The sequence below is a fragment of the Diceros bicornis genome, chromosome 30, assembly GCF_020826845.1.
Source record: "Diceros bicornis minor isolate mBicDic1 chromosome 30, mDicBic1.mat.cur, whole genome shotgun sequence".
NCBI lineage: Eukaryota > Metazoa > Chordata > Mammalia > Perissodactyla > Rhinocerotidae > Diceros > Diceros bicornis.
Window position 1 is genome coordinate 5,886,064 of NC_080769.1, and position 27,954 is coordinate 5,914,017.

Here is a 27,954-nt window from a genome sequence, read left to right on the forward strand (position 1 = left end):
GCTCCGCCCCCATCACGACTTCCTGTTCGCGCCGCAGTCCTTCCGGTCACGGGCGGCTGTCCTTAAAGGCTCCACGTTGCACTGCCGCCGAGTCTGTCGCGCTGTGCCCTGTCCCGAATCGCAGCAAAGACGCGGGGGACCCAGGAAACTTAGAAATGGTGAGAGTCCGGGCCGGGGCATCAGAGACTCAGTTTGGGGCAGGAGGGGCTGGTTGGAAGTGGCGGTGGCGGGACCCGTCCCCGCGGTCGCCTCCGGAGTCTGCGGACCCGAGTCCGCGGGGGCGCCGCTCGGACCTCAGTCCCCTCCGGCCGCAGCGTGGGGGCGGGGCCGGCAGCCGGGACCCCGGGCGTCCTGTGGTCACTGCGCGCGGCGACTTGAGCCCCGGAGCCTCTCTGGGCAGCTCTGCGCCCGCAGCCCCGCGTGTCCCCAGATGGTGCGGTGACCACGGGGAGGGGCATCAGGGACAAGCGTGACTCGGTCTCTGGGGTTCCTGCGTGGGAGGAGCTGTGGTCTGTGGGGTCCCCAGTGCCTCCTTTCTCCCCAGAGGGCACCCGTTTTCTCCTGAGTTTTCCAGATGTTTGGGGAGCAGAGTCTCAAATCCGTGACCCTGTGCCCCGCTCCCCAGCTCTCCCTAGGACTGGCAATAAATCTCTAAATTTCCAAATCCGTCCTCGCATTCCCAAACACCAACTTCTCATCTCCGATTCACAGCATCGTAATCAACTAGAAACACACCCAATATTTTAATTGTTTATCTGTTTTCCATCCGTCAGTGGGTGGCCCTTTTGTGTGTATGTGAGGAAGATCAGCCCTGAGCCAACATCTGTGGCCAATCCTCCTCTTTTTGCTGAGGAAGACTGGCCTTCGGCTAACATCCGTGCCCATCTTCCTCCTCTTTATATGGGACGCCGCCATAGCATGGCTTGCCAAGCAGTGCGTTGGTCTGCGCCCTGGATGCGAACCTGTGAACCCCTGGCCGCCCAAGCAGAGCCTGCGAACTCTGCCGCTATGCCTTTTAAAAGAGTTTATATCTTGTTTGTGGATGTTTTACATGAGAAAAAGGTAGCAAATAGCTACCTGTATGAAATACTTCTGCCTCTCCTCCCAGGATGTGTCCTCAGCACGGATCTTCAATCGTTAAGTCCTTTGGTTGGAGGTTCCTCTTGGCAAAGTTTTCCAGATGATCTGTCCTGTCGGCACTGCCCCTCCGTAGGTTTGTCACCTTAAAAGATATATTCACTTTATTTTAGTCTCTGGTTTTCAGTAAAACATTTTTTCAACAAAACTGAGTTTTTCAAATAAAAATTTGTTTAATCAATACATCTTGAAAGACAATATAAAATGTTTCCAAAGAGGAAAGAAAGAGGTGAATTTCAGAAAAAAATAAAACATTCCTGTAGTTCATTGCATGATTTAAAAATTGTTTTTCTTTTTTCCTCCCTGATCATGTTACTAATATTCTGAGGTCTGTTCTTTCATTTTGAGTTCAAATGGATTTCCGGGGCTTAGACTGGCACACCCTGCAGTGCTGAAGTATGATTAATAGTTTATAAAACAATTTCTTCTCATGGAAATAATTAACATCCTTTTTTCTGGAATGCAGTACATTCCTGTGGGGTTTCTTGTTGAGCCAGCAAAATGCCATACAATTTTCTTCCCTTATTTCCACATAAAGACCAATTTGAGTGTTTTAGCTGGATTGTTCAAACACTGGATTTGTGTCATTTGAGGTATCAGTGGTGGTCCAGAAAACTCCAGTGGGTGCGGAGGCCTGAGGACAGTGGATCTAAGCTAAGGACCCCTTGGTGTTCCTGGGGAGCCTTCCCCTGCAGGTGTCCTGCCTGCTCAGACCACCCCATGGAAGGAGCCTTTATACTGAGAGGAGCTGCAGAGCCCTGGAAAGCTGGGGGTGCACGTGCACATGGGGGTGGGAGGAAGGCACTGATGCCCTTTCTGAGGTTCTAAGTGTGGTTTCCTTGGACCTTCTAGATTTGGAGTTTTGCATCCACAATGTAGATGCACTCAGAGGGTAATTTGTTTACATTGAGAAAGCATGTGAAATCCGGACTTCTGTGTCCTAGATTAGGGCACATTAATTTGGAGTTCACTTGGTCAGAACCTTAAGCTGAGTCCAGCCGAGTTTTCCTCATTGTGAGAAGGGAAGCCTGAGAGAGGGAGCATTTGCATTATTCCCTGGGGAGAGGGGGTGTGTGGAGCTCCCAGAGTTCACTCCTGTGGCTGCTCAGGTGCCCCACCCCCCTCCACCAGGGACTGACCCACTCCAGGGGTTCTGTCTCAACCAGGAGGGTCAGGAATATGGAAGCTTCTGAGTGTGGCTTTCCTTCTGTCCTGTGGGAAGCAGGCTGCTTATCTGTGCTGATTCCAATATTTGTGTTTCTTTCCTTTGGATTCCTTTATCGATTGAATAGTGCAGCCCTTTGGCTCTAGTTTCCCTTAGCACTTGGGCCCTGAAACTAAGTTGACTGAGAGATAAGATGTGAAGAAAGCAAAAAAATTATGGAACCAAATAGAAATTTTTTTCCTTTTAGGCAAGAGAACCTCAAGATGTGAGATAAATGTATTAATTTTTTAGTACTTTTTAAAAAATTTTTAGATCAGTTTTTCTATGTGCATGTCTCTAGAGAACATAGAAATTTAAAAGGCTATGGTGATTGAATTTCTATTTTAACTGATAGAAGGAAAACTTCTGAAAGCCTATGTAAATCTTTGAAAATCCAATAACTTTAAGGGGTTAAACTCAAATCTCTACTGCATTATAATAGGCTGCTTATTCCTGAAAATCCCCCCAGTGTGAGATAGAGGGGAAGGACAAACTAGGATGCAGCTCGTCCTTTTAGTTAGAAAGAGATTTGAAAATTTTCATTTTGTGGTTTGCACTTTTGTAACTGTTAGTGTTTAAAGGAATTAAATCCTAGAATGTTTTCCTATGTAAAAAAGTTAAAATTAAGGAAAGACTAGTAAATACTAAAACATGGTGTATATAAATTGCTCTGTTTATTTGAAATAAATCTGTAAGACAGCAAAGTCTAACTTAAGACTCACTGTCAACATATCCTGGTCCCCTCCAGCACTGTTACTCAAGTCACCCCCACATACACAGTTTTGATTATTTTTTGAGCCTCCTGTGTTTCTTTTATAAAGACAAGTAATTGCAAATGCTTGCAAATTTCACCCATGTTTGACCTTTTAATGAGCAGTTGGACTTCATACTTTGGATGTTTGAATGCTCACAGCTTAAGCCTCACCCCACCCTCTTCCCCTTGTGTCCCCAGCTGGCCAGGCTGATGAGAAAGCCTGGGTGTTCTCCCCTCTAGAGCAGGCAGGAGATTCCACCACACAAGCCCCTGCCTGTGTGCAGAACTCTTGCCCCGGCCCCATCCCCAAGCCCAGTGCACACCCAGGCCAGGCTCCATTCCTTGCTTTCTGAGCCCTTCCAGAGCTGCTTGAGAGGCTGGCCCTGTCCTCCCCCTCAGACCTGTATTATGTGAATTTTAAGCCTTTTCCTACCCTGTGTGTGTGTGTGCGTGTGTGCACGTGCCACCCTGGCATCAGTCTCAACAAGGGACCCACCCTTCTGCAGTGACCATAACAGTTGTGCCCTGAGCAGCATGTCCAGACATGACCCCCACCTGTGGGTCTGTCGTCTCCTGCTCTGACTTGCTCACCTGCTCTGCTGCCTGGTGGTGGCCTGCTCTGTGGGCTGCTGCTTGCTGGGGAGCCTGTGCTGTGAGCTGTGCTGCCCCGTGTTGCAGTGTTGACCCACCAAGCCTCAGTTCTAGGTTCAGACCACCCAAGTTGGCAATTTTGAGAATTTATAGGGGCCGGCCCTGTGGCGTAGCAGTTAAGTGCACGCGCTCCGCTGCTGGCGGCCTGGGTTAGGATCCTGGGCATGCTCCCACGCACCGCTTGTCCAGCCATGCTGTGGTGGCGTCACATATAAAGTGGAGGAAGATGGGCACAGATTTTAGCCCAGGGCCAGTCTTCCTCAGCAAAAAGAGGAGGATTGGCGTGGATGTTAGCTCAGGGCTGATCTTCCTCACCAAAAAAAAAAAAAAACAAAAAGAATTTATAGGCATTTCAGAGCAGGACTATGGGATTGGGGTCTCTTTAAAGTGGTCCTGTTTCAGTGTCTTTGCTGGGATTTATCTGTGTGTTAGAGTGAAGCTGTGGCAGAGGCTGTGTTGACCCTGACATACCCCAGGGATGGAGGTGGCACAGGGACACTATATCCTGTGCAAGAGGAGGACTCATCAGTCGTCACTCCTGAAACAGCTGTCATTTAAAAAGAGAAAGAGAAGAGAGGGGGAAAAGCAGGCAGTAGGTGGCAGGTGGAGTCCACACTCCTAATACCAGAGGGCTCACCAGGACCCTTAAGTACCTCTGCTGCTGCTGGCTCTTCCTCTACTGTGACAGAGCTCCTGACCCTTGGGGCCATAGGGGACAACAACCATGGCACTCCTGTGGCACAGCAAAGGGATTAGTTCAACCCTGACTTAAATGTCAGGGACCTTAAACTCACTAAAGCATCTGATGGTCATTGGGGTGGCCCTTAAGCTTGATGGCACTATTATGAGGCTCTTGGGATGAAAATATATAAATACAGGGTAGAAAGAATGCCTTTCCCCCCAAAGTGTATCCAATGACCAAAAAAAAAAAAACAGAAGAACAAAAGGGAAGGAACAAAATAAATAAATACTGAAAGAAAGGTCCACACTTTGAACCAATTGGAAATACAAAATATAATAAAGAATTTACATAACAGAATAGATAAAGGTACACTGATTAGCCTCTACAGCATAGGTTCTGAATTAATTTTGCAATCTGATGTCATGCACTAATTCAGAAACCTTAAATACTAGGTGTCAAATTACACTTATACCTGGGATCCCATTAAATTTAAGGAAGGTGCCCCTCATGATCTTAGGGAGTATAACATCTTAATGAGTATAACATAGAGGACAGATAGGACAGATGTTTCTCGTTAACCATCAGAACTACGGTCTTGCCTAAATTCTCCATAGTCATAGCACTCATTGTCCTAAATCATCCCAGAGTGAGCTAGGAAGCCCTGAACACTGATCAAGAATTAAAATTAAATGAAGTCTCTGCCAATTACAAATTGGCTTGACAAATTGGGACCCCAGGGACCTTACCCCACAAATCGAGTAGTTAATATGGCCCAATGTAAATTACCCTAGGCCTTGAAGGATTGAAAACTGTATAGAAAACCTAGTTAGTGAAGGGTTGACTATTCCCAGTGCTTCTTTTAACAGCCCAATTTGTCTTGTTATTAAACCTGGAAAGAGTGAAGGACGCTTCAGAGTAGTTTACCTCAACTTGAGGCTATGGTTGCACCACACAGACCTCTTTACCCAGTCCCCAACAGTGTGGAGATTACTGACTACAACCAATCAGCAATTGATAAATATTCTGCTCTCACAGATTTGGCTAAGTCTGTTCTGTCAGTGCCTATGTCAGCAGCCTCTCAGCTGCACTTGGCCTTCACCTCTGAAGGGACATGATGCACCCTTGCTGGATTATCCTCATGGATCCTCAACAGCTGTGCCCTCCCACACAGACATTGCAGCAGGATCCGAACTGCATCCTGGTTTCTCCAAGAACACAGGTGTGATGTTACATTAATGACATCTCCTCTGAGGACATTCAGGACATACAAATATTGAAAAAAGGAGCTCACAAAAAGTGGATGGGACATTGCCACACATATAATGTGAGGCCCTGGCAACTTTGTTAAATTTCTTGTAATTATTTGATAATGTGATACCTGCTCCTTCTCTGAGATAATGAAAAATTAGCTATTGTTCCTCTGAGCACCCACAAAATCTACCAGGTTCTCCTGATGTTTGGGAGGCAGTATATTCCTTGTTTACAAATTTTACTTGAGCCTGTTTGTGCTGTTACTTGCAAATTTGCCACCTTGAATGGGCACCCCTACCACAAATGTCTGGAGGTTCTCTCCAAATTGTCGTACAGCAAACACTCCTGTTAGTGCCCTCAGAGTCTCCTTCACTCTAGAGGCCTCAGTGACCTTCTGTCATGCCTCTTGGGGTACCCATGATGCCCTTTGGATGTCCATAGGCTTCTGATGCAGGAACCTGCCCTAGGCACCAGACTATGTGTCGTTAGAGCTGCAATTATCTCTACCTATGAGGCTAACCTGAAAGCAGATGGCCGTGAGCATGTGACCATCTATCCAGCAGGCCATTTTGACTTGGGACTTGAAAATAGCCCCACAAGAGCTCAGCGTGGCTACTGAGACCTCCTGGAGACCTGATGGAGGCAAACCTGGGCCCTCTGGGGTATCCTACCTGCAGGAGGGGGTGGCCTTCCCTCTTCTTAGTCCCTTGCCAGGTGCCATGGTGTTGAAAAAGGTCACCCCTGTCTCAGACCCCCAGACTCCTTGGGGAGCTCCTTAGGACTCCCTGAGTGAAAAGCAAGGCGGGCACAGACTTTAGGGACATCACCTCATTTGTACATGACAGAGCTCAGGCAGAGTTGCTTTTCATTTCTGAATTGGGACATCTCTGATGAAGGACTGGACCCAAAGGTCGTCACACTGACCGTACATCCAGCAGTCATCTTAGCATCAACCAACAGTTGGCTCCAGCTGCAGACATTACAGACTGTGGGTGCTTCCCTGAGAGTTGCCCTTTTGTGGTAAAAGAACTCCAGGAATCGCTTGCCTCACAGTTACCTACAATAGAAATCAAAGTCACACTTGTCTCTACACCTACAAAGATCACACACAAAGCCTCACCAAGACACTTTTTATCCACATGGGAGTTCAAGACACTACTGATAATAATGAAGGCACTCACTTGATTTCTCAGAATCTACAGTGCTGGGCTCTTAAGGCATTCAATAGAAGTTTCTCCTCTCTTCCAAGTCTCAGGTGCAGGCCTCATAGAGCACCATTATGGCTTATTGAAATCAGTTCAAATTAATGGTATGAAAGGTGGTCCATTTCTGTTGTCAGTCAGTCATCAGGGGTGAATGTTAATGTGTCTGTCTTTATCTTTTTTTCCTAGTTGACTTTACTTTTGTTTTTCATCAGTGTTAGGTTTACAGAAACCATGATCAGAAAGTGCAGAGATTTCCCACATAACCCTCTGCCTCCACACAGTTTGCCCTATATTTTATATCTTGTATTACTGTCATACACTTGTTACATTCGATGAGCCAATGTGATGCACAAAACTTCATAATTTACTTTAGTTTCGACTCTGTCTTATACAATCTCTGGGGTTTTGCTAATGGAAAATGACAAGTCTCCATCTTTTCTGGGTCATATGGAATACTTGCTCTGTCCTAAAAATCTCCTGTGCTCCACCTATTCATTCATCCCTCCCTCCCACCCCCAAATCCCTGGCCACCAATTATCTTTCAGTGCCTTATATTTGATCTTTTCCAGAATGTCACATGCTTGGAATCATATAGTGTGCAGCCTTGTCCTGTTGGCTTCTTTCATTAGCAATATGATTTTAAAGTTTCTCCATGTCTTTTTGGCTTGATAACCTCCTTTCTGTGCATCACTGAAGAATGTTTTATCCTATGGATGTACCCATGATTGTTTATCCATTCTCCTATTGAAATAATCTTGGATACATCTAGGTCTTGACAATTATGTGTAAAGCTCCTATAAACATTCATGATAGGAATTTTTGTGAAAATCAGTTTTCAACTCATTTCAGTAATTTCAAAGAACATGAATACTGTATTGTATGTAAGAGTAGGCTTACTTTTAAGAAACTGCCTCTCTTCCAAAATAAGCATACCATTCTCCATTCCCACCAGCAGTGAACGAGGGTTCCTGCCCTCCATCTTCATCATCGTTCAGTGTTTTTAATTTCAGCCATTGTAATAAGTGTCTGGAGATATCTCATTCCTCTTTTACTTGTAATTTCCTACTGATGTATCAATTTGAGCATGTTTTTATGTACTTATTTAGCATCTGTATATCACTGTTGAAGTATGTGTTCAGATATTTTGCACATTTTTAACTGAGTTATCTTCTTTTTGTTGAGTTTTAGCAGTTCTTTGGAGGTTTGGGTACCAGTCTTTTATCAGATAAGTGATTTCCAAAGATTATCTGCCAATCTGTGACTGTGTTTTCATTCACTTAACGCTGTGTCTCACTGATCAGAAGATTTTCATTTTATTGAAGTCAAAGTAATTTTTTTCTATCTTGCATCTTGCTTTTGGTGTTGTATCTAAAAATTAATCGCCAAACTCAAGGTCACTTAGATTTTATCTTATGTTATCTTTTAGGGTTGTTGTGGTTTTACATTTTATACTAAGATCTATGATTCATTTTATTTATTATTTATTTATTTATTTATTTATTTAATTTTTTTGTGAGGAAGATCAGCCCTGAGCTAACATCCATGCCAATGCTCCTCTTTTTGCTGAGAAAGACCGGCCCTGGGCTAACATCTGTGCCCATCTTCCTCCACTTTATATATATATGGGACGCCGCCACAGCGTGGCCTGACAAGCGGTGCCTCAGTGCGTGCCTGGGATCCGAACCCGGGCCGCCAGCAGCGGAGTGCACGCACTTAAACGCTGCACCGTGGGGCCAGCCCCTATGATTCATTTTAAATTAATTTTTGTGAAAAGTGTAAAGTCTGTGTCTAGAATCTTTTTTTTGCATGTAGATGGTCAGTTTTTCTGGTATTATTTGTTGAAAAGGTTATGTTTTCCAATTGAATTGCCTTTGTCAAAGGTGAGTTCAGCTCATCTTTGTGTGGATCTATAGCAAATAATAGACTTTTTTTTCTAGTTTGTATTTTTATTTTATTTACAGAGGAAAATTTGCCCTGAGATAACATCTGTTGCCAATCTTCCTCTTTTTGCTTGAGAAAGTTTTGCCCTGTGCTAACATCTGTGGCAGTCTTCTTCTATTTTTGTATGTGGGCCACCACCACAGCATGGACACCAATGAGTGGTGTATGTCCCTGCCCAGGAACTGAACCTGGACCACCAAAGCAGATCACACCAAACTTAACCTCTAGGCCGTGGGGCCAACCCCAAACAATAGACTTTTCTATATAAACATTTTATCTTTTAACCTTCCTCTACTGTCTTCTTAGCTCAAGGGGTTTTTGTTATTTGGGATTCTTTGAGATTTTCTCTATAGATAATCTTGTGCCACAAGGAAAGTTTTATTTTCCTGCTTCCCAAAGTATGTATGTTTTATTTCCTTTTTGTGTCTAATGTCATTAACTAAGAATTCCAGTACAAGTTTGACTAGGAGTGATGAGAGGGGACGTCCTTGCGTTCTTCCTGATGTTACCGGAAAGCATCTAGTTCTTTCAGTGTAGTCCACTAATATTAAAAAAGAGCACAGTTTATATAGAGATAGGTGTGGGCAGAGGGGAAGTGTTCTCCAGTCCAGTGATTTGGTCTCAAACTTTTAGTGCACCTGTGTCCCTGGGCTTGAACTTCTGTGATATAAGAAAGATATTTAATACTCGTCCTCAGTTCCTAGCAAAATCTCCTTGAAACACTTTGAATTACTTGAGTGATAAGGGTGATAGAGTCTCTTTTGTTTTAATGAGGCAACTCTTGGCCAGCTCCTAGATAGCTTGAGAAGGGGGATTGGACACTAGAAACATCGAGCCTCCATTAGAGGCTTGGAAATTTCAGCCCCAGCTCCCAGCCTCTGTGGAGTGGAGAGGGGCTGGAGACTGAGGTAGTCGCCAATGGCTAATGATTTAATAAATCGTGTCCATGTAATGACCCCTCCATCAGAACCCTTAAAGACAGAATTCAGACAGTGTCTAGGTTGGTGAGCACATCCATGTGCTGGGAGGGTGGAGTGTCCAGAGAGGATGTGGAGTCTCTGCAGCCCCCTCCACCTCCACCTCCCTCACCCACATCACCAACCTACTTTGCCCTATTCACCTCTACCCTTTGTCTGCTCCTGAGTTGTATCCTTTATAGTAAACCAATAATAGTACTTAAAGCAGTTTGCTGAGGTCTCACAATCGTTTCAGTAAATTACAAAATTTAATAAGGTGTTGAGAGAACCTAGGAATTTGTAGATGGCTGAGTAGACGTGTTGGTGGCCTGGGCACCCCATTTGTGGTTGGCATCTAAAGAAGGGGCAGTTTGTGGATCTGAGCTCTTAACCTGTGGAGTCTGACGTGAACTCTGGGTTGTTAGTGTTAGAATTGAGTCAGACTGTTGAACACCTCTTTGGTGATGTAGAGTTAGAGAAGTGACATTAGAACAGATGCCAAATATTCGATGTCAGGAGGGGGGAAAACCCATCATCTTCACAATTGCCCCACCTTTGAGATCAGAAAAGGCTAGAAGAGACCCAAGTTGGCTGTTTCCCTCCTCCCAGGTCAGTTAAGCCCTTGGTAAATCATTTATGCTCTTGTTAAATAGATTAATATTCTTGTTAAGAATAGAATATTTGGGGTATATTTTTAAGTGGCTAATTTTTTATCTTTCTCTCTAATTGTGGAGACAACGGTTTACCCTGTGACCTCAATTCCCTGATGGTAGAGTTGTTGATTTCAATTTTCTTGGCTTTTTTCTTCTGAGAACTGGAATCTGGCTTTAAGGTCCTTACATGACAGACCAGAGACCAGAAGTCTCTGCTTCTTTCCCCCCAGGTTAATTGATAAAAAATTGGCATAAATGACTTTTTATAAACTTAAGGTGTACAACATGATGGTTTGATTTACACATATTGTGAAATGATTACCACAGCAGGTCAGCTAATATCCATCTTCTCATATAGATACAATAAAAAGAAAGGAAAGAAGAAAAGAATAATCACTTTATGAGCACTTTTAGGATTTATCCTCTTAACACCTTTTCTATGTTGTACGTTACATCCCTAGTACTTATTTATCATATAACTGGAAGTTTGTACCCTTTTTTTTTTTTTCCGATCTTCTGAGGAAGATCGGCCCTGAGCTAACATCCATGCCAATCCTCCTCTTTTTGCTGAGGAAGGCTGGCCCTGGGCTAACATCTGTGCCTATGTTCCTCCACTTTATATGGGATGCCGCCACAGCATGGCCCGACAAGCGGTGCCTGGGTGCACGCCCAGGATCCGAACTGGGGCTGCCACCAGCGGAGCGTGCGCACTTAACTGCTATGCCACAGGGCCAGCCCCTGGAAGTTTGTACCTTTTGATCACCTTCCTCCAATTGCCTTCCCCCCACATCTGGTAACCAAAAGTCTGATCTCTTTTTCCATGAGTTTGATTTTTTTTTTTTTTAGATTCCACATGTAAGTGGGATCATAATGTATTTGCCTTTCTCTCACTCATTTCACTTAGCATAATGCCTTCAAGTTTCATCCAAGCTTTCACAAATTGCAGGATTTCCTTATTTTTTATGGCTCAATCATACTCGTTCATCTATATATATACCACAATTTCAGTACCATTCATTCATTGATGGATGTATATCTTCTGTATGGTAGGTAGGGGCCCCAGTGAGTGAGGATGTCATCATTGATCATTATTTTCCCACCATCTAATACATCTTAACACTGTAGGAAGAACTGCTCAGATATGGATGTAGACAATGGACAGCAATACTAAAAGTCTGGCTTTCCTGGGAGTAACAGCAATGGTTCCCATAAAGATAAAGGCATAGACAGAGTTCATCTTCATTTTAGCCATGGTTAAACATTTTCCTGAATGTGCTATTTGATCATGATCCAGATGCATGGGAATCTGGAACTGGAGACTTCCCTTGCTTTGGGCCATGGGTATTTGTGGTATTTATGTTTCTGTTTGACGTCAGTTGTAAGGACTGAAAATCGCCTTTAGATTCAACATATCACTTAGCTGCTATTCAGACTGAGTGCGATAATTTCTACCCCATGAATCCTTCGAGTTTCTCCCAGTGTGAGGAAGGGTTCTGGTCATCTGCACAGTTGTAGCCCCTCACAGGTTTTCCCTTAAGTTGAGTGACATCTGTGCAAGTTCAGTGTGGTTTCCTGGTTAAAACGCTGAAAAGATCTGTGACTGTTTAGAGGGAAATGATCCAAGCAGTAACTGAGGTGGGCTGTAGACACACAGTGTCATTTTGAGTGATGTCCTGTGTGGTGGCAAAGGAGGTAAATTTGACATCCTCAAACTGGAAATTTTCTATGCCTTTTCGTAAGAGGAGCAGCTGGGAGGTTTTTGTGTCAATGATGCACAAAGTCTCCAAAGCCCATTTTTACTGTTCGGGGATCATTTCCATATGTTTACATTTGCAGGAGATATTATGGAAGATGGGGTAAAATGTGACAGCTTTTGTTTCATTAAACAATAATAGAAATCCAAACTTGTTCCTTTTTTTAAGTGCTAATTTATGTTTTCCTAGGAGTGTAGAGATTATGTGATTTTGTATTTATTAGTATGTCATTTGATCCCCTCCCCCATCCTTCCTTTCATGATGTAAATAATGTTAAGCACGGGTTCTTACGCAAATTCACAGAGCTCATAACAGAGGAATCTCTTAGTTTTGAAGGCATAATGGGCAATGTCAAAAATTTTCTACTCATAAGAACACTGCAAGGTTTATATAATTATGCACTTTTACAAAAGTGGCATCAAAGTTTCCAAACAGGACCGATAAGGCAACATGGTTTTCCACTTATATGACATTCTGGAAAAGGCAAAGGTATAGGAACCTAAGACAGATCAGTTCTTAAGGGTGGGAGGTTTCAGTACAAATGGGCACCATGAGAGTGTGCTTTTGGGTGATGAGTGTTCTCCATCCTGGTGGTGGTATAATATACATTTGTGAAAACTCACAACTACTCTTAAAATGGTATGTGTATACACTAAAAACAATTAATAGAAAACAACAAAACTATTTTCACATTCTAGGAGAATGTTAAACTCTCCTGAACTTCGATTGCTACGTGTGCAACTCTTGCTTCCACCCCCTTGGGTTCCTTCTTAGGAAGAAGTGGAAGGACTGGGGAAGAAGGACATAGGCCACTATAGACTTTTCCTGGTACTCAGTCTGAAGTTAGAAAACTTCCTCTAGGTCTACACCTGCCCTCATGTCATTCACATAACTGGTGAGAAAGTGCTAGGGATCCCGACATCGCTCTTTGAGTTGACACCCGGTTTCTCAGTTCATATCCTGGGAATGCGGTGGTCTAAAACATAAAGGCGCATCTAACACATTTCCACAGTGGGATCTGCCTGGGTGCATCGTCATCTAATCCTTGGGCATCAGCATCATGTCTTCCCAGAGCAGGTCTTGAGGCCATTGCCAGCTCTTGAGTTTCCCATTTCAAGCCTACTGTATGCCTCCTTGCTGGGAAACATGTTTAGATGCAACCCCTGCCCCACTCTGGAAATTTTCTGTTGTGTTGGCCTTAAAATCAGGAGAGCCAGTTATTTTACCAGTAAAATGAGTTTATTCAGGAATAGCAGAGGAAGTACAATTCAGGACATGCAAACTGTGGTGAACCGTAGACAGGTAGGGAGAACAGAACAGATGGGCTTGCTTTAATAGAGGAAAAGAGGAAGTGGGGAGGGGCTGTGTGGAACAGAAGTCCATTGAAGGAGAAGGAGAGTTCAGGGTGGTGACAGTGGCTGAGTGTCGTGGGATGCTGCTTAGGAGAGAGAAGTTCTTCCTTCCTCCTGCTGGGGTCTGTAAAGTAAGCTTCCTCCTGTTGGAGAATGGGAGGTACAGATCTTCCTGTTTGGGGTCTGCAAAGTATGGTGAGTAGTAGTGCATGAGAGCTCCTACTCAGGGTTTCCAGACTCTATTTTAAATGAGATTTCCTGTATTTGTTTTCACATTTGTAACCCCAGGTGACTGTGAGGTGAGGCAATGGCAGAACCCAGAACCCATGTCATGAGGCGCAGGCCCCTGGAAAACGATATGCCTGGCTGTCACATAAACACCACCTCTGCACCAACAAGCACAGTTTTACAATAGTCTCTATACTACCAGAAATGTTTAAAAGAGAAGCCCTGCCTGTGCTAGCTCTGGGAGTCCCTCAGGGGCCCAGCTGTACCTACATCACTCTCCCTGAGATCTCTGGCACATTCCACCCTGTGGTTTCAGTGGCTCGTGTGCTGACCATGCCCAGCTCCCTCACCTCAGAACCCCCCTCCAGAGTGAGTTTGGAGCCCACCCACCAAGGCTGGTGCTTACTTTTTCTGGAACTGGCTCACCCTGCAGAGTTCCAGCCCTGAGGCCTGTGGGAAATGCTGATCTCAGCCAGACCCTCCACAGTCACGGGGCCCCCTCCCTTCACGTGGCTCCCAGAATGCAACAGGCACCATGCCAAAGGAAGTGGCAGAAACGGCGGGGATTTCCACCTTCCTTGAAGTGTACAGGTGCAGGTGATGCCCCTTCTTTGTGGGAGGCCACGCCCACTGTTTTCTTCAAGACTAAAAGGAGAAATGAGCCAAGCCTCATCCCACTGTGCTCTGCATTAATTCCAGTGCTTTCCTGGGTCCTCAGGCTGATGTTTCTGTGGATGGGAGACCTGGGATCTGAGGTCCTGAAGTCTCCACTCCCCATCAGTGAATGTTTCAGGGTGGGGCAGTGATCAAGACCTTGGTGAGGATGGCCCATGGGGCATAAGCCATGCCAGGTCTGCACACAGGTGAGACATCAGGGGGTGATGAGTCCCAGACTGCAGCAGAGGACATGGAGGCTGGGTGAGGACACAGACTTTGTTGTCTGCACTGAGCTTCCAGTGGGAAAGCAAAGTGAGGAAGGAGCAAGTGCCACGTTTCTGGAAGTGATCATAGCAGCGTGGGGGGCTGGAACACGATGATCACCGCAGCCATTGTGGGCCCTGACTCTCCCCTTTTCAGGGCCTGGGGTGTGTCTCTGGGCCATTGTCTCTGAGGGTTTGTGACTTTGGGTGTCTGTGTGTGGGTGTCTGCACATGTATGTCCAGTGAGAAAGCCTGTGAGATTTTGTGTGTCTGTCTGGGGGGCTGTGTGTGTATGTCCTTAAAATCTGGAATGCTTTTATTTCACTTGGTACCTAATTGCCCTGGTAGTACCTCCCTCACCATGTTGAATTGAACTGATGTGAGCAGACAAATCCCTGTCTTCTTTCTGATTGTATTAGTCATGTGTTTTATTTTCTCTCAAGATGTGTTGACATCTTGGGGGGCTTCTCAGATATAAGAAGACACTGCCCCTCCCAGGGGTGCCTGCTTCCACACTGGCAGTGGACAGCTTGTCTGGAGCAGGCCTTTCAAGTGCACACCACCCGGTCCAGTGCCCTGTCCCTACAGACCTCCTTATCCACCTCTCACACACCAAGACACTATAGCCCCTGCCCTAAACCAACCCAGGACCAGGTACCGGGTGACTGAGGACCATCCCTGTGCCCCAAAGGCTGCTGGAATTGTTCAAAGCAGCCAATCCTAAGCTGCTTACTCTGCCCTGACTTACATTTCAAATGGAATCCCAAATAAAGGCTGTGCCCTAGGTTTTTGTCCCGCTCCTGATTCTGCCTCCTGAGCAAACCTGATGCATCCCCTGTGACCCTGCCTCACATGGTGTGTCCCTTATCTTGGGAAATGTAAGTAATAATCTTTCAGTGACAATGGCCTGTCCATGTTGTCACTTTCACCTCTATAAATGAACATCTAAATGGTACAAACTGGACACTGATCCTAAGGAGAAAGTGTCTAGTTAAGATGGTGGGGCCACCGTGGTGGGGGGACTGAGTGAGGTGTGTGGGAATATGAGTTCACATCAGAGGTGATATTTACCAAGGAGCCTGCAGCAGAGGACATGGGTGCTGAAGAAGGAGATTCTCACCTTTGTCCCCTCACTGAGCTCACAATAGAAAAGCAAAGTGGCAAAGGGATGATTCATGATGAGGTTTTTTTTGTGTGTGTGTGTGAGGAAGATCAGCCCTGAGCCAGCATCCGTGCTAATCTTCCTCTTTTTGCTGAGGAAGACCGCTTCTGAGCTAACATCTATTGCCAATCCTCCTCCTTTTTTTCCCCAAAGCCCTAGTAGATAGTTGTATGTCATAGTTGCATATCCTTCTAGTTGCTGTATGTGGAACACGGCCTCAGCATGGCTGGAGAAGCGGTGCGTTGGTGTGCACCCGGGATCCGAACCCTGGCTGCCAGTAGCGGAACGCGCGCACTTGACCGCTAAGCCACGGGGCTGGTCCCGATGAGTGAGTTTATGGATGCATTTACAGAAGTGAGATGGGCTGGGAATTGTGACTCCAGCCATTCTGGGCCCTGACTCTGCCATCCAGTCTCCCATTGTGTGTTTTTTGTAGAGATGTACTTTTTGTCCTGTGTGGTGTGAGGAAGGGTGAAATCCCTTCCCCATCTGGAGGAGCTGAGACACCCTCTTTGGGGATTGGCTTGGGAGCCAGGAGACAGCCCTCTACCAGATAGTGAGAACAGTTCACTTTGTGAAGATCTGGGCCTATAATGAGGATTGTGTAAAACTCTTATGTGAGTGTGTGTGTGTTCATCTGTCTGTTCTCTCTATGCAAGAAGTATTGGTGTGACAGGCCTTCTGGTAGTTGATTTGGTGAACCAAGCAGAGCAAATAGCTCTCTATAGTTTAAAGCTGACATTTTGGGAAATAGAAAAGAAAATATATAAATAAAATTATACAACATGTCTGATGGTAGTTGGCTTGAAAGAGTAAAGAAAAATGGGAAGGAATGCGGAGGGCCTGAGCTCTGTGTGTCTATGGGAACATCTGTGTGGTTATGAGCCATTAACTCTGAGTTTTTGTGAGTTATGTGTCTGTGTCTGTTTGTGTCCTCCTATGTGCGCCATGACAAAGTCTGTGTGATTTTGTGTGTCTGTCTGTGGAGCTATGAGTGTATGTCCTTGGAAATCCTGAATGGTTGTTTTTTCCCATGTTCTTGCCTAATTGCCCTGGTAGCACCTTTTACCACGTTGGGTAGAACTGGTGAGAGCAGACATCTCTGTCTTCTCTCTGATCTTAGAGAGAAAGCCTCCAATCGTTCACCATCAACAATGATGTCATGGGCCGGCCCCGTGGCTTAGCGGTTAAGTACGTGTGCTCCGCTACTGGCGGCCTGGGTTCAGATCCCGGGCACGCACTGACGCACTGCTTGTCTGGCCATGCTGAGGCAGCATCCCACATACAGCAACTAGAAGGATGTGCAACTGTGATATACAACTATCTACTGGGGCTTTGGGGAGAAAAAGGGGAAAAAAAAAAAAGGAGGAGGATTGGCAATAGATGTTAGCCCAGGGCCGGTCTTCCTCAGCAAAAAAAGAGGAGGATTGGCATGGATGTTAGCTCAGGGCTGATCTTCCTCACACACACACACACACAAAAAAAAGAATGATGTCAGCTGTGGGTTTTCATTGATGCTTTATTTCAGGTTGAGGTGATTTACTGAGGTTGTTTATTATGGTTTTTTGAGCATTTCCCCTGTGAAGCGGTGTTGAACTTGATCTAATGCTTGTTTGTATCTATGGAGATGATACTGTACTTTACGACATTTTTTCTATGAATGGTTTCTTATGTTAATTCATTTTCAGATATAAAATGAACATTTCTTTCCTGGGTTAAATCCCATGTGGTCATGGTGGTTAGGTCATTTTATATATTTCTGGGTTCAGGGTACCAGTATATATATATTTTTTGTGTGTGTGTGAGGAAGATCAGCCCTGAGCTAACATCCATGCTAATCCTCCTCTTTTTTTTTTGCTGAGGAAGACCAGCTCTGAGCTAACATCTATTGCCAATCATCCTCCTTTTTTTTTTTCCCCAAAGCCCCAGTAGATAGCTGTATGTCATAGTTGCACATCCTTCTAGTTGCTGTATGTGGGACGCGGCCTCAGCATGGCCGGAGAAGCGGTGCATTGGTGCGCGCCCGGGATCCAAACCTGGGCCACCAGTAGTGGAGCGTGCGCCCTTAACCGCTAAGCCACGGGGTCGGCCCACCAATGTTTGTTTAAAAGACTTTCTCTTTCACTTGAATTGCCTTCCTTCTTTGTCAATGATCACTTGACTATATATTGTGTGGGTGAATAGGAAAAGCAATAGACTCACGTATTCTTCAACATTGCTGTACTCTTTTATTAATTCCAGGAGTTATTTCTCTTGTTGTGAATTCTTTCACAGTTTTCACAGAGACAGTCATGCCATATGAAACAAATGTGATTCATAAAGATTTCATAAAGATGTTCTTTCTTAAGAAATGAAAGTTCCTCTCTGTTACTAATTTGTTATCATAAATGGATATTGGATTTTATCAAATACTTGTTAATTTTCATTTATCCCTCCTTTCCTTTCTGATATTAGTAATTTCTGTCTTCCATCTTTTCTTTGTTATCTTGACTAGATGCTAATCAATTTTATTAGTCTTGTCAAAGAACAAGCTTCTGTTATTTTAATTTCCTCCATTGATTTCCCACAATGACATTGATTTCTGTTCTAATTTGTATTATTTCTTTTATTGTGCTTAACTTGGGTTTAATTTGCTCTTCTTTTTATTGTTTCCTAAGGTAAATGCTTACATTATTGATTAGAGATCTTTGTTTTTCCCAATGTATTTGTTGAGTGGCATAAATTTCCCTCTAGGCATTGCTTTTGCTGCATCCAAGAACCTATGATATGTTGTGTTTTCATTTCATTAAGTTCAAAATAATTTTTTGTATCTCTTGAGACTTCTTCATTTATCCTATGTAGTCTTTAGAAGTATGTTGTTAAATCTCTACATATTTCAGGGTTTTGCAACTCTCTTCCTGTTATTGACTTCTAGATGAATGCCTATGTGGTGTGAGAGCATATTCTGTTTGATTTCTCATCTTTCACATTTGTTAGTGTGTGCATTATGACCCAGAATGTGGTTTGTCTTGGTGACTGTTCCATGTGAACTTGAGAACCATGTATATTCTGGTGTCATTGTATGAAGTATTCCATAGATTACAATGAAGTCCAGTTGTTTTGGAGTGCTGTTCAGTTCACCTCTGTCCTTCCTCATTTCCTACCTACTGGAATTTATAATCCCTGACAAGGGAATGTTGAAGTATATGCTTATAGTACTGGGTTCATCTATTTCTCCTTGCATTCTATCAGTTCTTGCCTCATGTATTTGCCCCTCTGTTGTTATGCAGTTACACATGAAAGATTGCTGTGCCTTCTGGGAGAATAAACCCTTTTTTCAGTATTTAATGCCCCTCTATATCTCAGGTTTTTTTGGTTTAGAATCTGCATTGTTGGGCCGGCCCCGTGGCTTAGCGGTTAAGTGCGTGTGCTCCGCTGCTGGCGGCCCAGGTTTGGATCCCGGGCGCGCACCGACGCACCGCTTCTCCGGCCATGCTGAGGCCGCATCCCACGTACAGCAACTAGAAGGATGTGCAACTATGACATACAACTATCTACTGGGGCTTTGGGGGAAAAAAAATAAATAAATAAAATTAAAAAAAAAAAGAATCTGCATTGTCTATAATTCACATACCTATGGCAACTTTCTTTTGATGCGTGTTGGGATGGTCTATTTTTCTCCGTCCCTTTACCCTTCATGTATCTGTATCTTTGTTTTTAAAGTGGATTTCTTGTGAACAACATATAATTGTGATTTTTTGAAATCTGATACTACTGTATCTTTCAATTTTATTGAGACCATTGATGATTAAAGTGGTTATTGATACAACTGGATTAATATTAACCACATCTTTTCCTGTTTTCTGTTTTGCCCTTGTTCTTTGTTTCTTTTTGTCTTCTACTTTTTGCCACTTTCTCTGGCTGAAATTGAGCATTTTTTCTGATTCTTTTTTTCTCCTCTCTTAGCATAACAATTCCACATTTTTTAAAAAAATACTTTTCGTGGTTGCCCTTGAGTTTTCAGTATACACTTACAACTAACCCACCTCCTCTGCCAAATAACACTATACCACTTTGTGTTGTGCAAGTACTTCATAACACACTATTCTCAATTTCCCCCTCCTTGTCCCTTGTCAGATTGCTATCACTGGGGCCGGCCCTGTGGCGTAGTGGTTAAGTGCGCATGCTCCACTGTGGCGGCCTGGGGTTCGCAGGTTCGGATCCCGGGCATGCACCAACTTGTCAAGCCATGCTGTGGCAGTGTCCCATATAAAGTAGAGGAAGATGGGCATGGATGTTAGCCCAGGGCCAATCTTCCTTGGCAAAAAGAGGAGGATTAGCATAGGATGTTAGCTCAGGGCTGATCTTCATCACAAAAAAAAAAAAAAGATTGCTGTCATTTATTCCACTTGTACATAAGCTTCTCATTTCCAAATACATTGTTCTTTTTTTTTTTCCTGAGGAAGATTAGCCCTGATCTAACATCTGTTGCCAATCCTCCTCTACTTTGCTGAGGAAGATTGGCCCTGGGCTAACATCTGTGCTCATCTTCCTCTACTTTATATGGGATGCCACCACAGTATGGCTTGACAAGTGGTGTGTTGGGTGCGTGCCCAGGATCCAAACCCGTGAACCCCAGGCTGCCGAAGCAGAGCACGTGAACTTAACTGCTACACCACAGGGCTAGCCCCCAAATACATTGTTCTTAATATTATTTTAAACAAAATGTCATTTTTTATATTAGTTATAAGAAATATAAAGGATATTTTACCTTCATTTTTTCTTTTTCTAATCCTCTACATTTACCTTTGAAATTCTTTCTGATAGATTTTTGAACATTTTATTCAAAGTAGGTGTACTCATAACAAATTTCCTCAATTTCTCTCTAAGAAAGTCTCTACTTTTCCTTTATTTTTGAAGGACAGTTTTGGTTAACAGAATTCTAGGAGAGTGGTTTTGTATTTTCAAAACCTTAAGTATTTCACTCTACTCTGTTCTTGCTTGCTTAGTGTTTGAAAAGAAGTCCAATTTAATTCAAATCATTGTTTCTTTATACCTAAGGTGTGTTTCTTTGGCATTTCTCGATACATTCTCTGTCTCTGATTTTTCTTTAGTTTGAATGTGATATCCTTGGATGTGCACTTTTGCAGTTTCTCATGTTTAGTGTTCTCTGAGCTTTCTGGTTGTACAGTGTGCTGGCTATTATTAATTTTAGGATATTTTGGTGATTATTACTTCACTTGTTTCTTCTGTTTCTTTCTGTCTTTCTTTTCCTTCAAGTATTCCCATTATGCGAATTTTAAACCTTCTGTTAAGGAGGGTTATCCTAGGCCTCAGGAATATTGTATTCTTTTTTGTTTTTTTCTTCTTTGCATTAGACTTTGGTGAAGTAGATTTTTTGTTTAGTGCAGGACTTGTTAAGAACAGAGTATCTGGGACATATTTCAAAATGTCATCTTCTTTTTTCTCTTTCCCAATTTTGAAGACAGTTGTTTGCCCTGTGACCTCAAGGCTCTCATGGAGCTAAGAAGAGTTGTTCATTTCAAGGTTGTTCATTTTCTTCTTGTGAGATCAAGAGTAACAGCTTCTAAGTTCCTTAAGCGTGGGATTAGAAGTTGGCAGTGCATCATGTAGACTGGCTGATCAGGAAACATTCCTCTTAAAGTTGGAGAATGGAAATTTTATGTTCTTTTGGAGGAAACCCCTGTTAAATCCTTCACATATTTTATAATCATGGGTAAATTTATCATCAAAGCTTTGTGGACTTCAGTGAACTCCATTGCAAATTGTAGCTTGTAACCTGCCCCTCAAAGCTATGAAGGCTCAGGGTACATTGTTAGTGTTTGATCAAAAAGAGTGCTTATGGCATATTATTATCTCACTATGTGTTCTTAAAATTGGTGGGAAGTAGCCTGGGGGCACATGAGTATCGGTATGTTATGGTCTAAGTTGTCAGACCTTCTTCCTTGTGTCTGAGAACTAAGTACTGAATAACTTTCTAGCACCATTAAATCATACAGAAAGAAGGGAAGAACCAAGTCTGTGATGAATATTACACAAATTAAAAGCAGTGCTTCCCCACAAGAATATTTACACTCAGCTAGCTGCATCTGATTACTTGTAATGATTATCTGGTGTTCTTTAGGACAATGTGGGCAGCTGGGCTTCATTATAAAGTTTGATTTCTGTAGTCCTCCTGGATTCTCTCTTTGATGATGGGACTAGACAAAAAAGCTTCCAGTTCTTCACTATGTTTTTATCCATTGAGACCTCAAGCAGACTTAACCCTCTGCCTTATGGAGCTCTGTAACTGGTGGGTAATAAACAAGGAGATAAAATAATTTTTCTCACAAGGAATCATTGATCTTAAAATGGTAATATTTGTTTCATATATATAGCATTTCTGTCATTTCCCAGTGTGCTCTGGACCCTGTCATTAGAGAGAAATATTATTTAATGTGGTCACAGAGGCCGGTCCCGTGGCGTAGCGGTTAAGTGTGCGTGCTCCACTGCTGGCGGCCTGGGTTTGGATCCCAGGCATGCACCAGCGCACTGCTTGTCAGGCCATGCTGTGGCAGCGTCCCACATAAAGTGGAAGAAGATGGGCGTGGATGTTAGCCCAGGGCCAGTCTTCCTCGCAAAAAGAGGAGGATTGGCACAGATGTTAGCAGGGCTGATCTTCCTCACAAAAAAAAAAAAAAGCTTTAATGTGGTCACAGTAAAAATGTGTAAATAATTCCATGCATTCATAATGCTGCTGTTCAATTTATGAGGAAGTGTGTACAGTAAAACAGTGAGTTTTTAGTGATCACATATAGAATAAATATTTGGAGATGACAGAGTCACATGTAACCTTCCCACAAATGGAGTATAGATATCCAATGTTGTCAGTCTTATACATCTTGCTGTACACACACATGTGATGTTTTAGGACTCAGTGGCTATTGAGGATGTGGCTATGGACTTCACCCCAGAAGAGTGGGCTTTACTGGATCCTTCACAGAAGAAACTCTACAGAAATGTGATGTGGGAAATCTTCAGGAACCTGGCCTCAATAGGTAAGAATGAGGGCATTCCTTCCCTTCAGCAATTAGAGAACAAGTGTTTCCTCCCCAACATTGTTCCAAAATGTAGAATGTGGAAGGGGGGGAGTGTGGTAAATAAACTAGAAATGGTCACAGCTCATCAAGGACTTAGAATCTAAAAATTTTTCTATAATTTCTAATACTTTGTAATCAATTCTCTGGGTCTGCATTTCAGGAAAAACATGGGAAGATCATGATATTGAAGGTCAATACAAAAATGAGATGAGAAAACTAAGGTGAGTCTCACTCACTATGGAAAGCAGTGTCTCACATGAGAATCCTTAGATGTTATGAAATTTTAAAAAGATCTAAACAAAACAAACCTTGTTTCAAATTTAGCTATCAGAAAATCTTCACCAAATATACTTTCTGAAGTGTGATATAAGGGTTCAGTTTTTGCAAAATAGTTCACTTGGAAACAGTGTTAATAAACCCTATATATGAATATCACTGTTTGCATAATAGCAGGAGTGATGTACTCATCCAAAGCATTCAGTATATTCAGTTTCAGAGAAATCACACAAGGCGGAAAACCTGAACTTCTCCTATAAATCATAATATATATAAGAAATATACAATCATTAATAAAGAAATCATTAATAATGTGCTTTTCACTTTTTACAGATATCATATGGTGGAGAGGCTTTGTGAAAGTGAAGAGGGTAGTCAATGTGGAGAAAATTTCAGCCTTATTCCAAATCTCAATCTGAACAACAAAACTACAGGTGCTAACCCATGTGAATGCAGTGCATGTGGAAAAGTCTTCATGCATCATTCATCCCTTAATAGGCATGTTAGATGTCACACTGAACATGAAACACATGACTATCAAAAATACGGAAAGAAGCCATATAAATGTAAGGAATGTGGGAAAGCCTTCCCTTTTCACAGGTCTCTTCAAAGACATGAAAGAACTCATACTGGAGATAAACCTTATGAATGTAAAAAATGCAGTAAAGCATTCACTTCTTCAAGTTATCTTCGAATACATGAAAGAATTCATACTGGAGAGAAACCCTATGAATGTAAGGAATGTGGGAAAGCCTTTATAAATCCCTCAAGCCTTCGATCACACATGATCTTTCACACTGGAGATGGACCTTATAAGTGTAAGGAATGTGAGAAAGTATTTATTACTCCCAGTGCTCTTCGAACACATGAAAGGAGTCACACTGGAGAGAAACCCTACGAATGTAAGGAATGTGGGAAAGCCTTTAATTACCCCTCAAGTCTTCAGTCACACATGATCACTCACACTGGAGATGGACCTTATAAGTGTAAGGAATGTGAGAAAGTATTCATTACTCCCAGTGCATTTCGAAGACATGAAACAAGTCACACTGGAGAGAAACCCTATAAATGTAAGGAATGTGGGAAAGCCTTCACTTTTCCCAGTTTACTTCGAGTACATGAAAGAATTCATAGCGGAGAGAAACCCTTTGAATGTAAAATATGTGGTAAAGCCTTCAGGTTTTCCAATAACGTTCAATTACATGAAAGAACTCACACTGGAGAGAAACCATATGAATGTAAAATATGTGGTAAAGCCTTCAGGTTTTCCAGTAATGTTCAAGTACATGAAAGAACTCATACTGGAGAGAAACCCTATGAATGTAAAAAATGCAGTAAAGCATTTACTTCTTCCAGTTCTCTTCGAGAACATGAAAGAATTCATACTGGAGAGAAACTCTATGAATGTAAAAAATGCAGTAAAGCATTCAGTTCTTCCAATTCTCTTCAATTACATGAAAGAATTCATACTGGGGAGAAGCCCTATGAATGTAAAAATTGCAGTAAAGCATTCACTTTTTCCAGTTCTCTTCGAAGACATGAAAGAATTCATACTGGAGAGAAACCCTATGAATTAAAAAAGCGGTAAACAGCTCGGAGAAAATAACTGCAAAACATATATCTGACAAGGGGTTAATCTCCATAATATATGAAGAACTCACACAACTGAACAACAAAAAACTAACCAACCCGGTCAAAAAATGGGCAGAGGAAATGAACAGACACTTCTCCAAAGAAGATATACAGATGGCCAATAGGCATATGAAACGATATTCAATATCACTAATCATCAGGGAAATGCAAATCAAAACAACACTAACATATCACCTCACACCCATTAGAATGGCTATAATCACCAAAACACAAAACAAGAAATGTTGGAGAGGATGGGGAGAAACAGGAACCCTCATACACTGCTGGTGGGAATGCAAACTGGTGCAGCCTCTATGGAAAATGGTATGGAGATTCCTCAAAATATTAAAAATAGAAATACGCTATGATCCAGCTATCCCACTACTGGGAATCTATCCAACGAACCTGAAATCAAAAATCCAAAGAGGCTTATGCACCCCTATGTTCATTGCAGCATTATTTACTATAGGCAAGAAGTGGAAGCAACTCAAGTGTCCCTTGACTAATGAGTGGATAAAGAACATGTGGTATATATATACCATGGAATACTACTCAGCCATAAAAAAAGACAAAATCGTCCCGTTTGCAACAACATGGATGGACCTGGAGGGTATTATGTTAAGTGAAATAAGCCAGAAAGAGAAAGACAAACACCATATGATCTCACTCATATGTGAATATAAACCAACACATGGACAGAGAAAACTGTATTGTGGTTACCAGGGTGGGGGGTGGGCACAAAGGGTGAAGGGAGACACGTATATGGTGATTGACAAACAAAAATGTACAACCAAAATTTCACAATGTTATAAACTATTAAGACATCAACTTAAAAAAAAAATGTGGTAAAGCATTCACTTCTTACAACTCTCTCCAAAAACATGAAGGAATACATACTGGAGAGAAACCATATGAACGTTAAACATGCAGTAAAGTATTCACTTCCAGTTCTCTTTAAAACCATGAAAGAATTCATAGTGGAGAAAAACTGTATGAATGTGAAAAGTGCAGTAATGACTTCATGTCTTCCAGTTCTCTTTGAAAACATGAAAGAAATCATACTAGAGAGAAGCTATGTGAATGTAAGGAATGTGAGAAACCATTCCCTTCTCTCAGATCACTTCAAAGACATGAAAGAAGTCACACTGCAGAGAAAGCCTATGAATGTCAGTCAAATGAGGAAGTGTTTATTTCTCATGAAAACTTTCAAAGATATGTGAGAATGCACGCTAGAGGAAAAACAAACTTACATGTAAATGTAGACAATGTGGGAAAGCCTTTTGTCATCTCAGTTCTTTCTGAAGGTATGAAAGGACTCGCTTGATAAAAACCTCTTAAAGGTAAACAGCATGAGAAAAACTTCAATTGGCCTGGGTCATTGTATGTAAATCTCCTTCCAAAAAGAAATATAAAGGTAAGTAATATGAGAAAGCTTCATGGAAATTAACCTATGTATAATGTTCTAGAAAACTTTCAACATGAAGGAGGTGTTATAAAAGTTGTAAATATATTGTGTTTACCAAGCCTCTTTCTTAAAGTGCAACATTGGATTGTGGATTTCTATTAATTACTTTCAGAAATGAATATTGAGTTGAGAGAATTCTGCAAGTCACCCTTCATCAGTTGTACATAAAGATTAATAGGTAGTGCTTTTTCCTGGAATCAGTTAATAATGTTTTCTCATTAATTTTTTTATAATGTTTGAATTGTTCTGTGTTAAGGGGCCATTGAAAAATGACAGTTTCTATTTGGTGGGATTTTCTTACTGGTCTTGTATTGCAGATACTGGATATGCCTAATCCACTGTGTATACTGTACCTTTCTTAGAGAAAGCTCCTTTTTTGGGGTGGTGGGTATAGGACCCTGTTTTCATTTTCTATACTGTTAAATAATTGGAATAAATTTTTATGTATGGCAAGTTTATCAGAGTATACTTTCCTGTGAATTACTGTATTTTCATATTTAGGCCTTTTGTCTTTGTCCTTCCTTCTGACTGGTATTTGGAGAAGAGACTTTGAATTAAGTAGAAACCTCTGATAGGGCAACAAAACCTGGAGCTGGACATATCAGCCTGTTATTGCATTATGTCAGTGAGGGTAATATGAAGAACTAGGTCTTTAAGAATCCATCTTCTCTCTGGTTCCATGTTGGAATTCACCAGTAGCCTCACTTGCATGAGATTTGGAAGGCAGAAGCAAACAAGTTATTAGGCAGATTTTGGAACCACCATACAAGGAGAGAGACAGTTACATAGGAGCTTTTAAGAAACCATCTTTGATCCCATTTTCTGAAACTTGGCCCCTTTAGTCAAAAGTACCTTGGAAACCAACAACAATTGTTTTATTTCCATTTTCTCACAGGTGTTTTCAACTGGTGTTTTTCACAAGTTTCACATCAAAGATCCATTAGAGTTAGGATTTTTCTGTAAGGCCTCTTGTGTCCACCAAGAACCTAATTCAGACCTTTGTGGTTGGGAGTATTCTCTGATTCCCCACTTCTCTAGATGGTATCTCTATAAGATCTAATGTGTATAGGAAACACCTGATGCTGTTAATAGTGCTAGTGAGGATGTTTTCCTGATTCACCATGACATCTACAGTGGGGCATAAAAAGAAAGACATGGGAGTTTCTCTGATGCATTGTGCAGTGGCTGCCTGGACCCAGCACTTCCATGTGAGAACAGTCACCCTTCTCGTGTCAGGAAGTCTGTGTGTGTTTCCTGTTACTTGTAGCAGAACATATTCCCTCAGTATGTTATCACTATGTTTGATTATATACCATTATATACCATTAAAACTGCATTTCCTTGTGAAATGAACACTTCTGTAGTTGTTTTGTTGATATATTTTATCAACTATATTCTAAACCATTGAATGCTGATAAATATTATTGTGGTTTTCATTTCCTCAGAAAATATATTAAAATACATTTTAATTATGGATTTTCAGATATACTTTGCAATTTTCTTCATTTAATCATTATATATTATCAGTCAATTTTATCATGTGCGTACAAATTCAGGGTTTTTTCCCCTCAGGGAAACTTTTATTCGTTTATAATTATAATTTTTATCATGAAACCAATTTCTCATTCATTCTTAACCCAAAACTTAACAAG

At 42.2% G+C, this 27,954-nt stretch overlaps 1 protein-coding gene across 3 annotated transcripts; it reads left to right on the top strand.

Moving 5' to 3' along the window:
- Positions 1 to 27,776, top strand: LOC131394546 (zinc finger protein 709-like). 3 transcript variants are annotated; one of them, XR_009216180.1, is made up of 5 exons: positions 1 to 158; positions 22,761 to 22,887; positions 23,090 to 23,150; positions 23,539 to 26,251; positions 27,198 to 27,776. XR_009216180.1 is itself a non-coding variant. In XM_058525928.1 (5 exons), the coding sequence occupies exons 3-5, from the start codon at positions 22,788 to 22,790 to the stop codon at positions 24,791 to 24,793; spliced, it is 1,416 nt and encodes a 471-aa protein (XP_058381911.1). In that variant the 5' UTR covers positions 48 to 158; positions 1,109 to 1,213; positions 22,761 to 22,787; the 3' UTR covers positions 24,794 to 26,760. The 3 variants fall into 3 exon arrangements, 2 of the variants coding, with proteins under 2 accessions (XP_058381910.1, XP_058381911.1); XM_058525928.1 differs by lacking the exon at positions 27,198 to 27,776 and adding an exon at positions 1,109 to 1,213 and having other exon boundaries at positions 48 to 158; positions 23,539 to 26,760; XM_058525927.1 differs by lacking the exon at positions 27,198 to 27,776 and having other exon boundaries at positions 23,539 to 26,760.
- The last annotated feature ends 178 nt before the right edge of the window (positions 27,777 to 27,954 follow it).

Excerpts from the sequence above, each read along its gene's own strand:
- LOC131394546 (XM_058525927.1), top strand. Across the intron at positions 22,888-23,089 it reads CAGGAACCTGGCCTCAATAG|GAAAAACATGGGAAGATCAT; the intron begins GTAAGAATGAGG and ends TCTGCATTTCAG. Across the intron at positions 23,151-23,538 it reads AATGAGATGAGAAAACTAAG|ATATCATATGGTGGAGAGGC; the intron begins GTGAGTCTCACT and ends CACTTTTTACAG.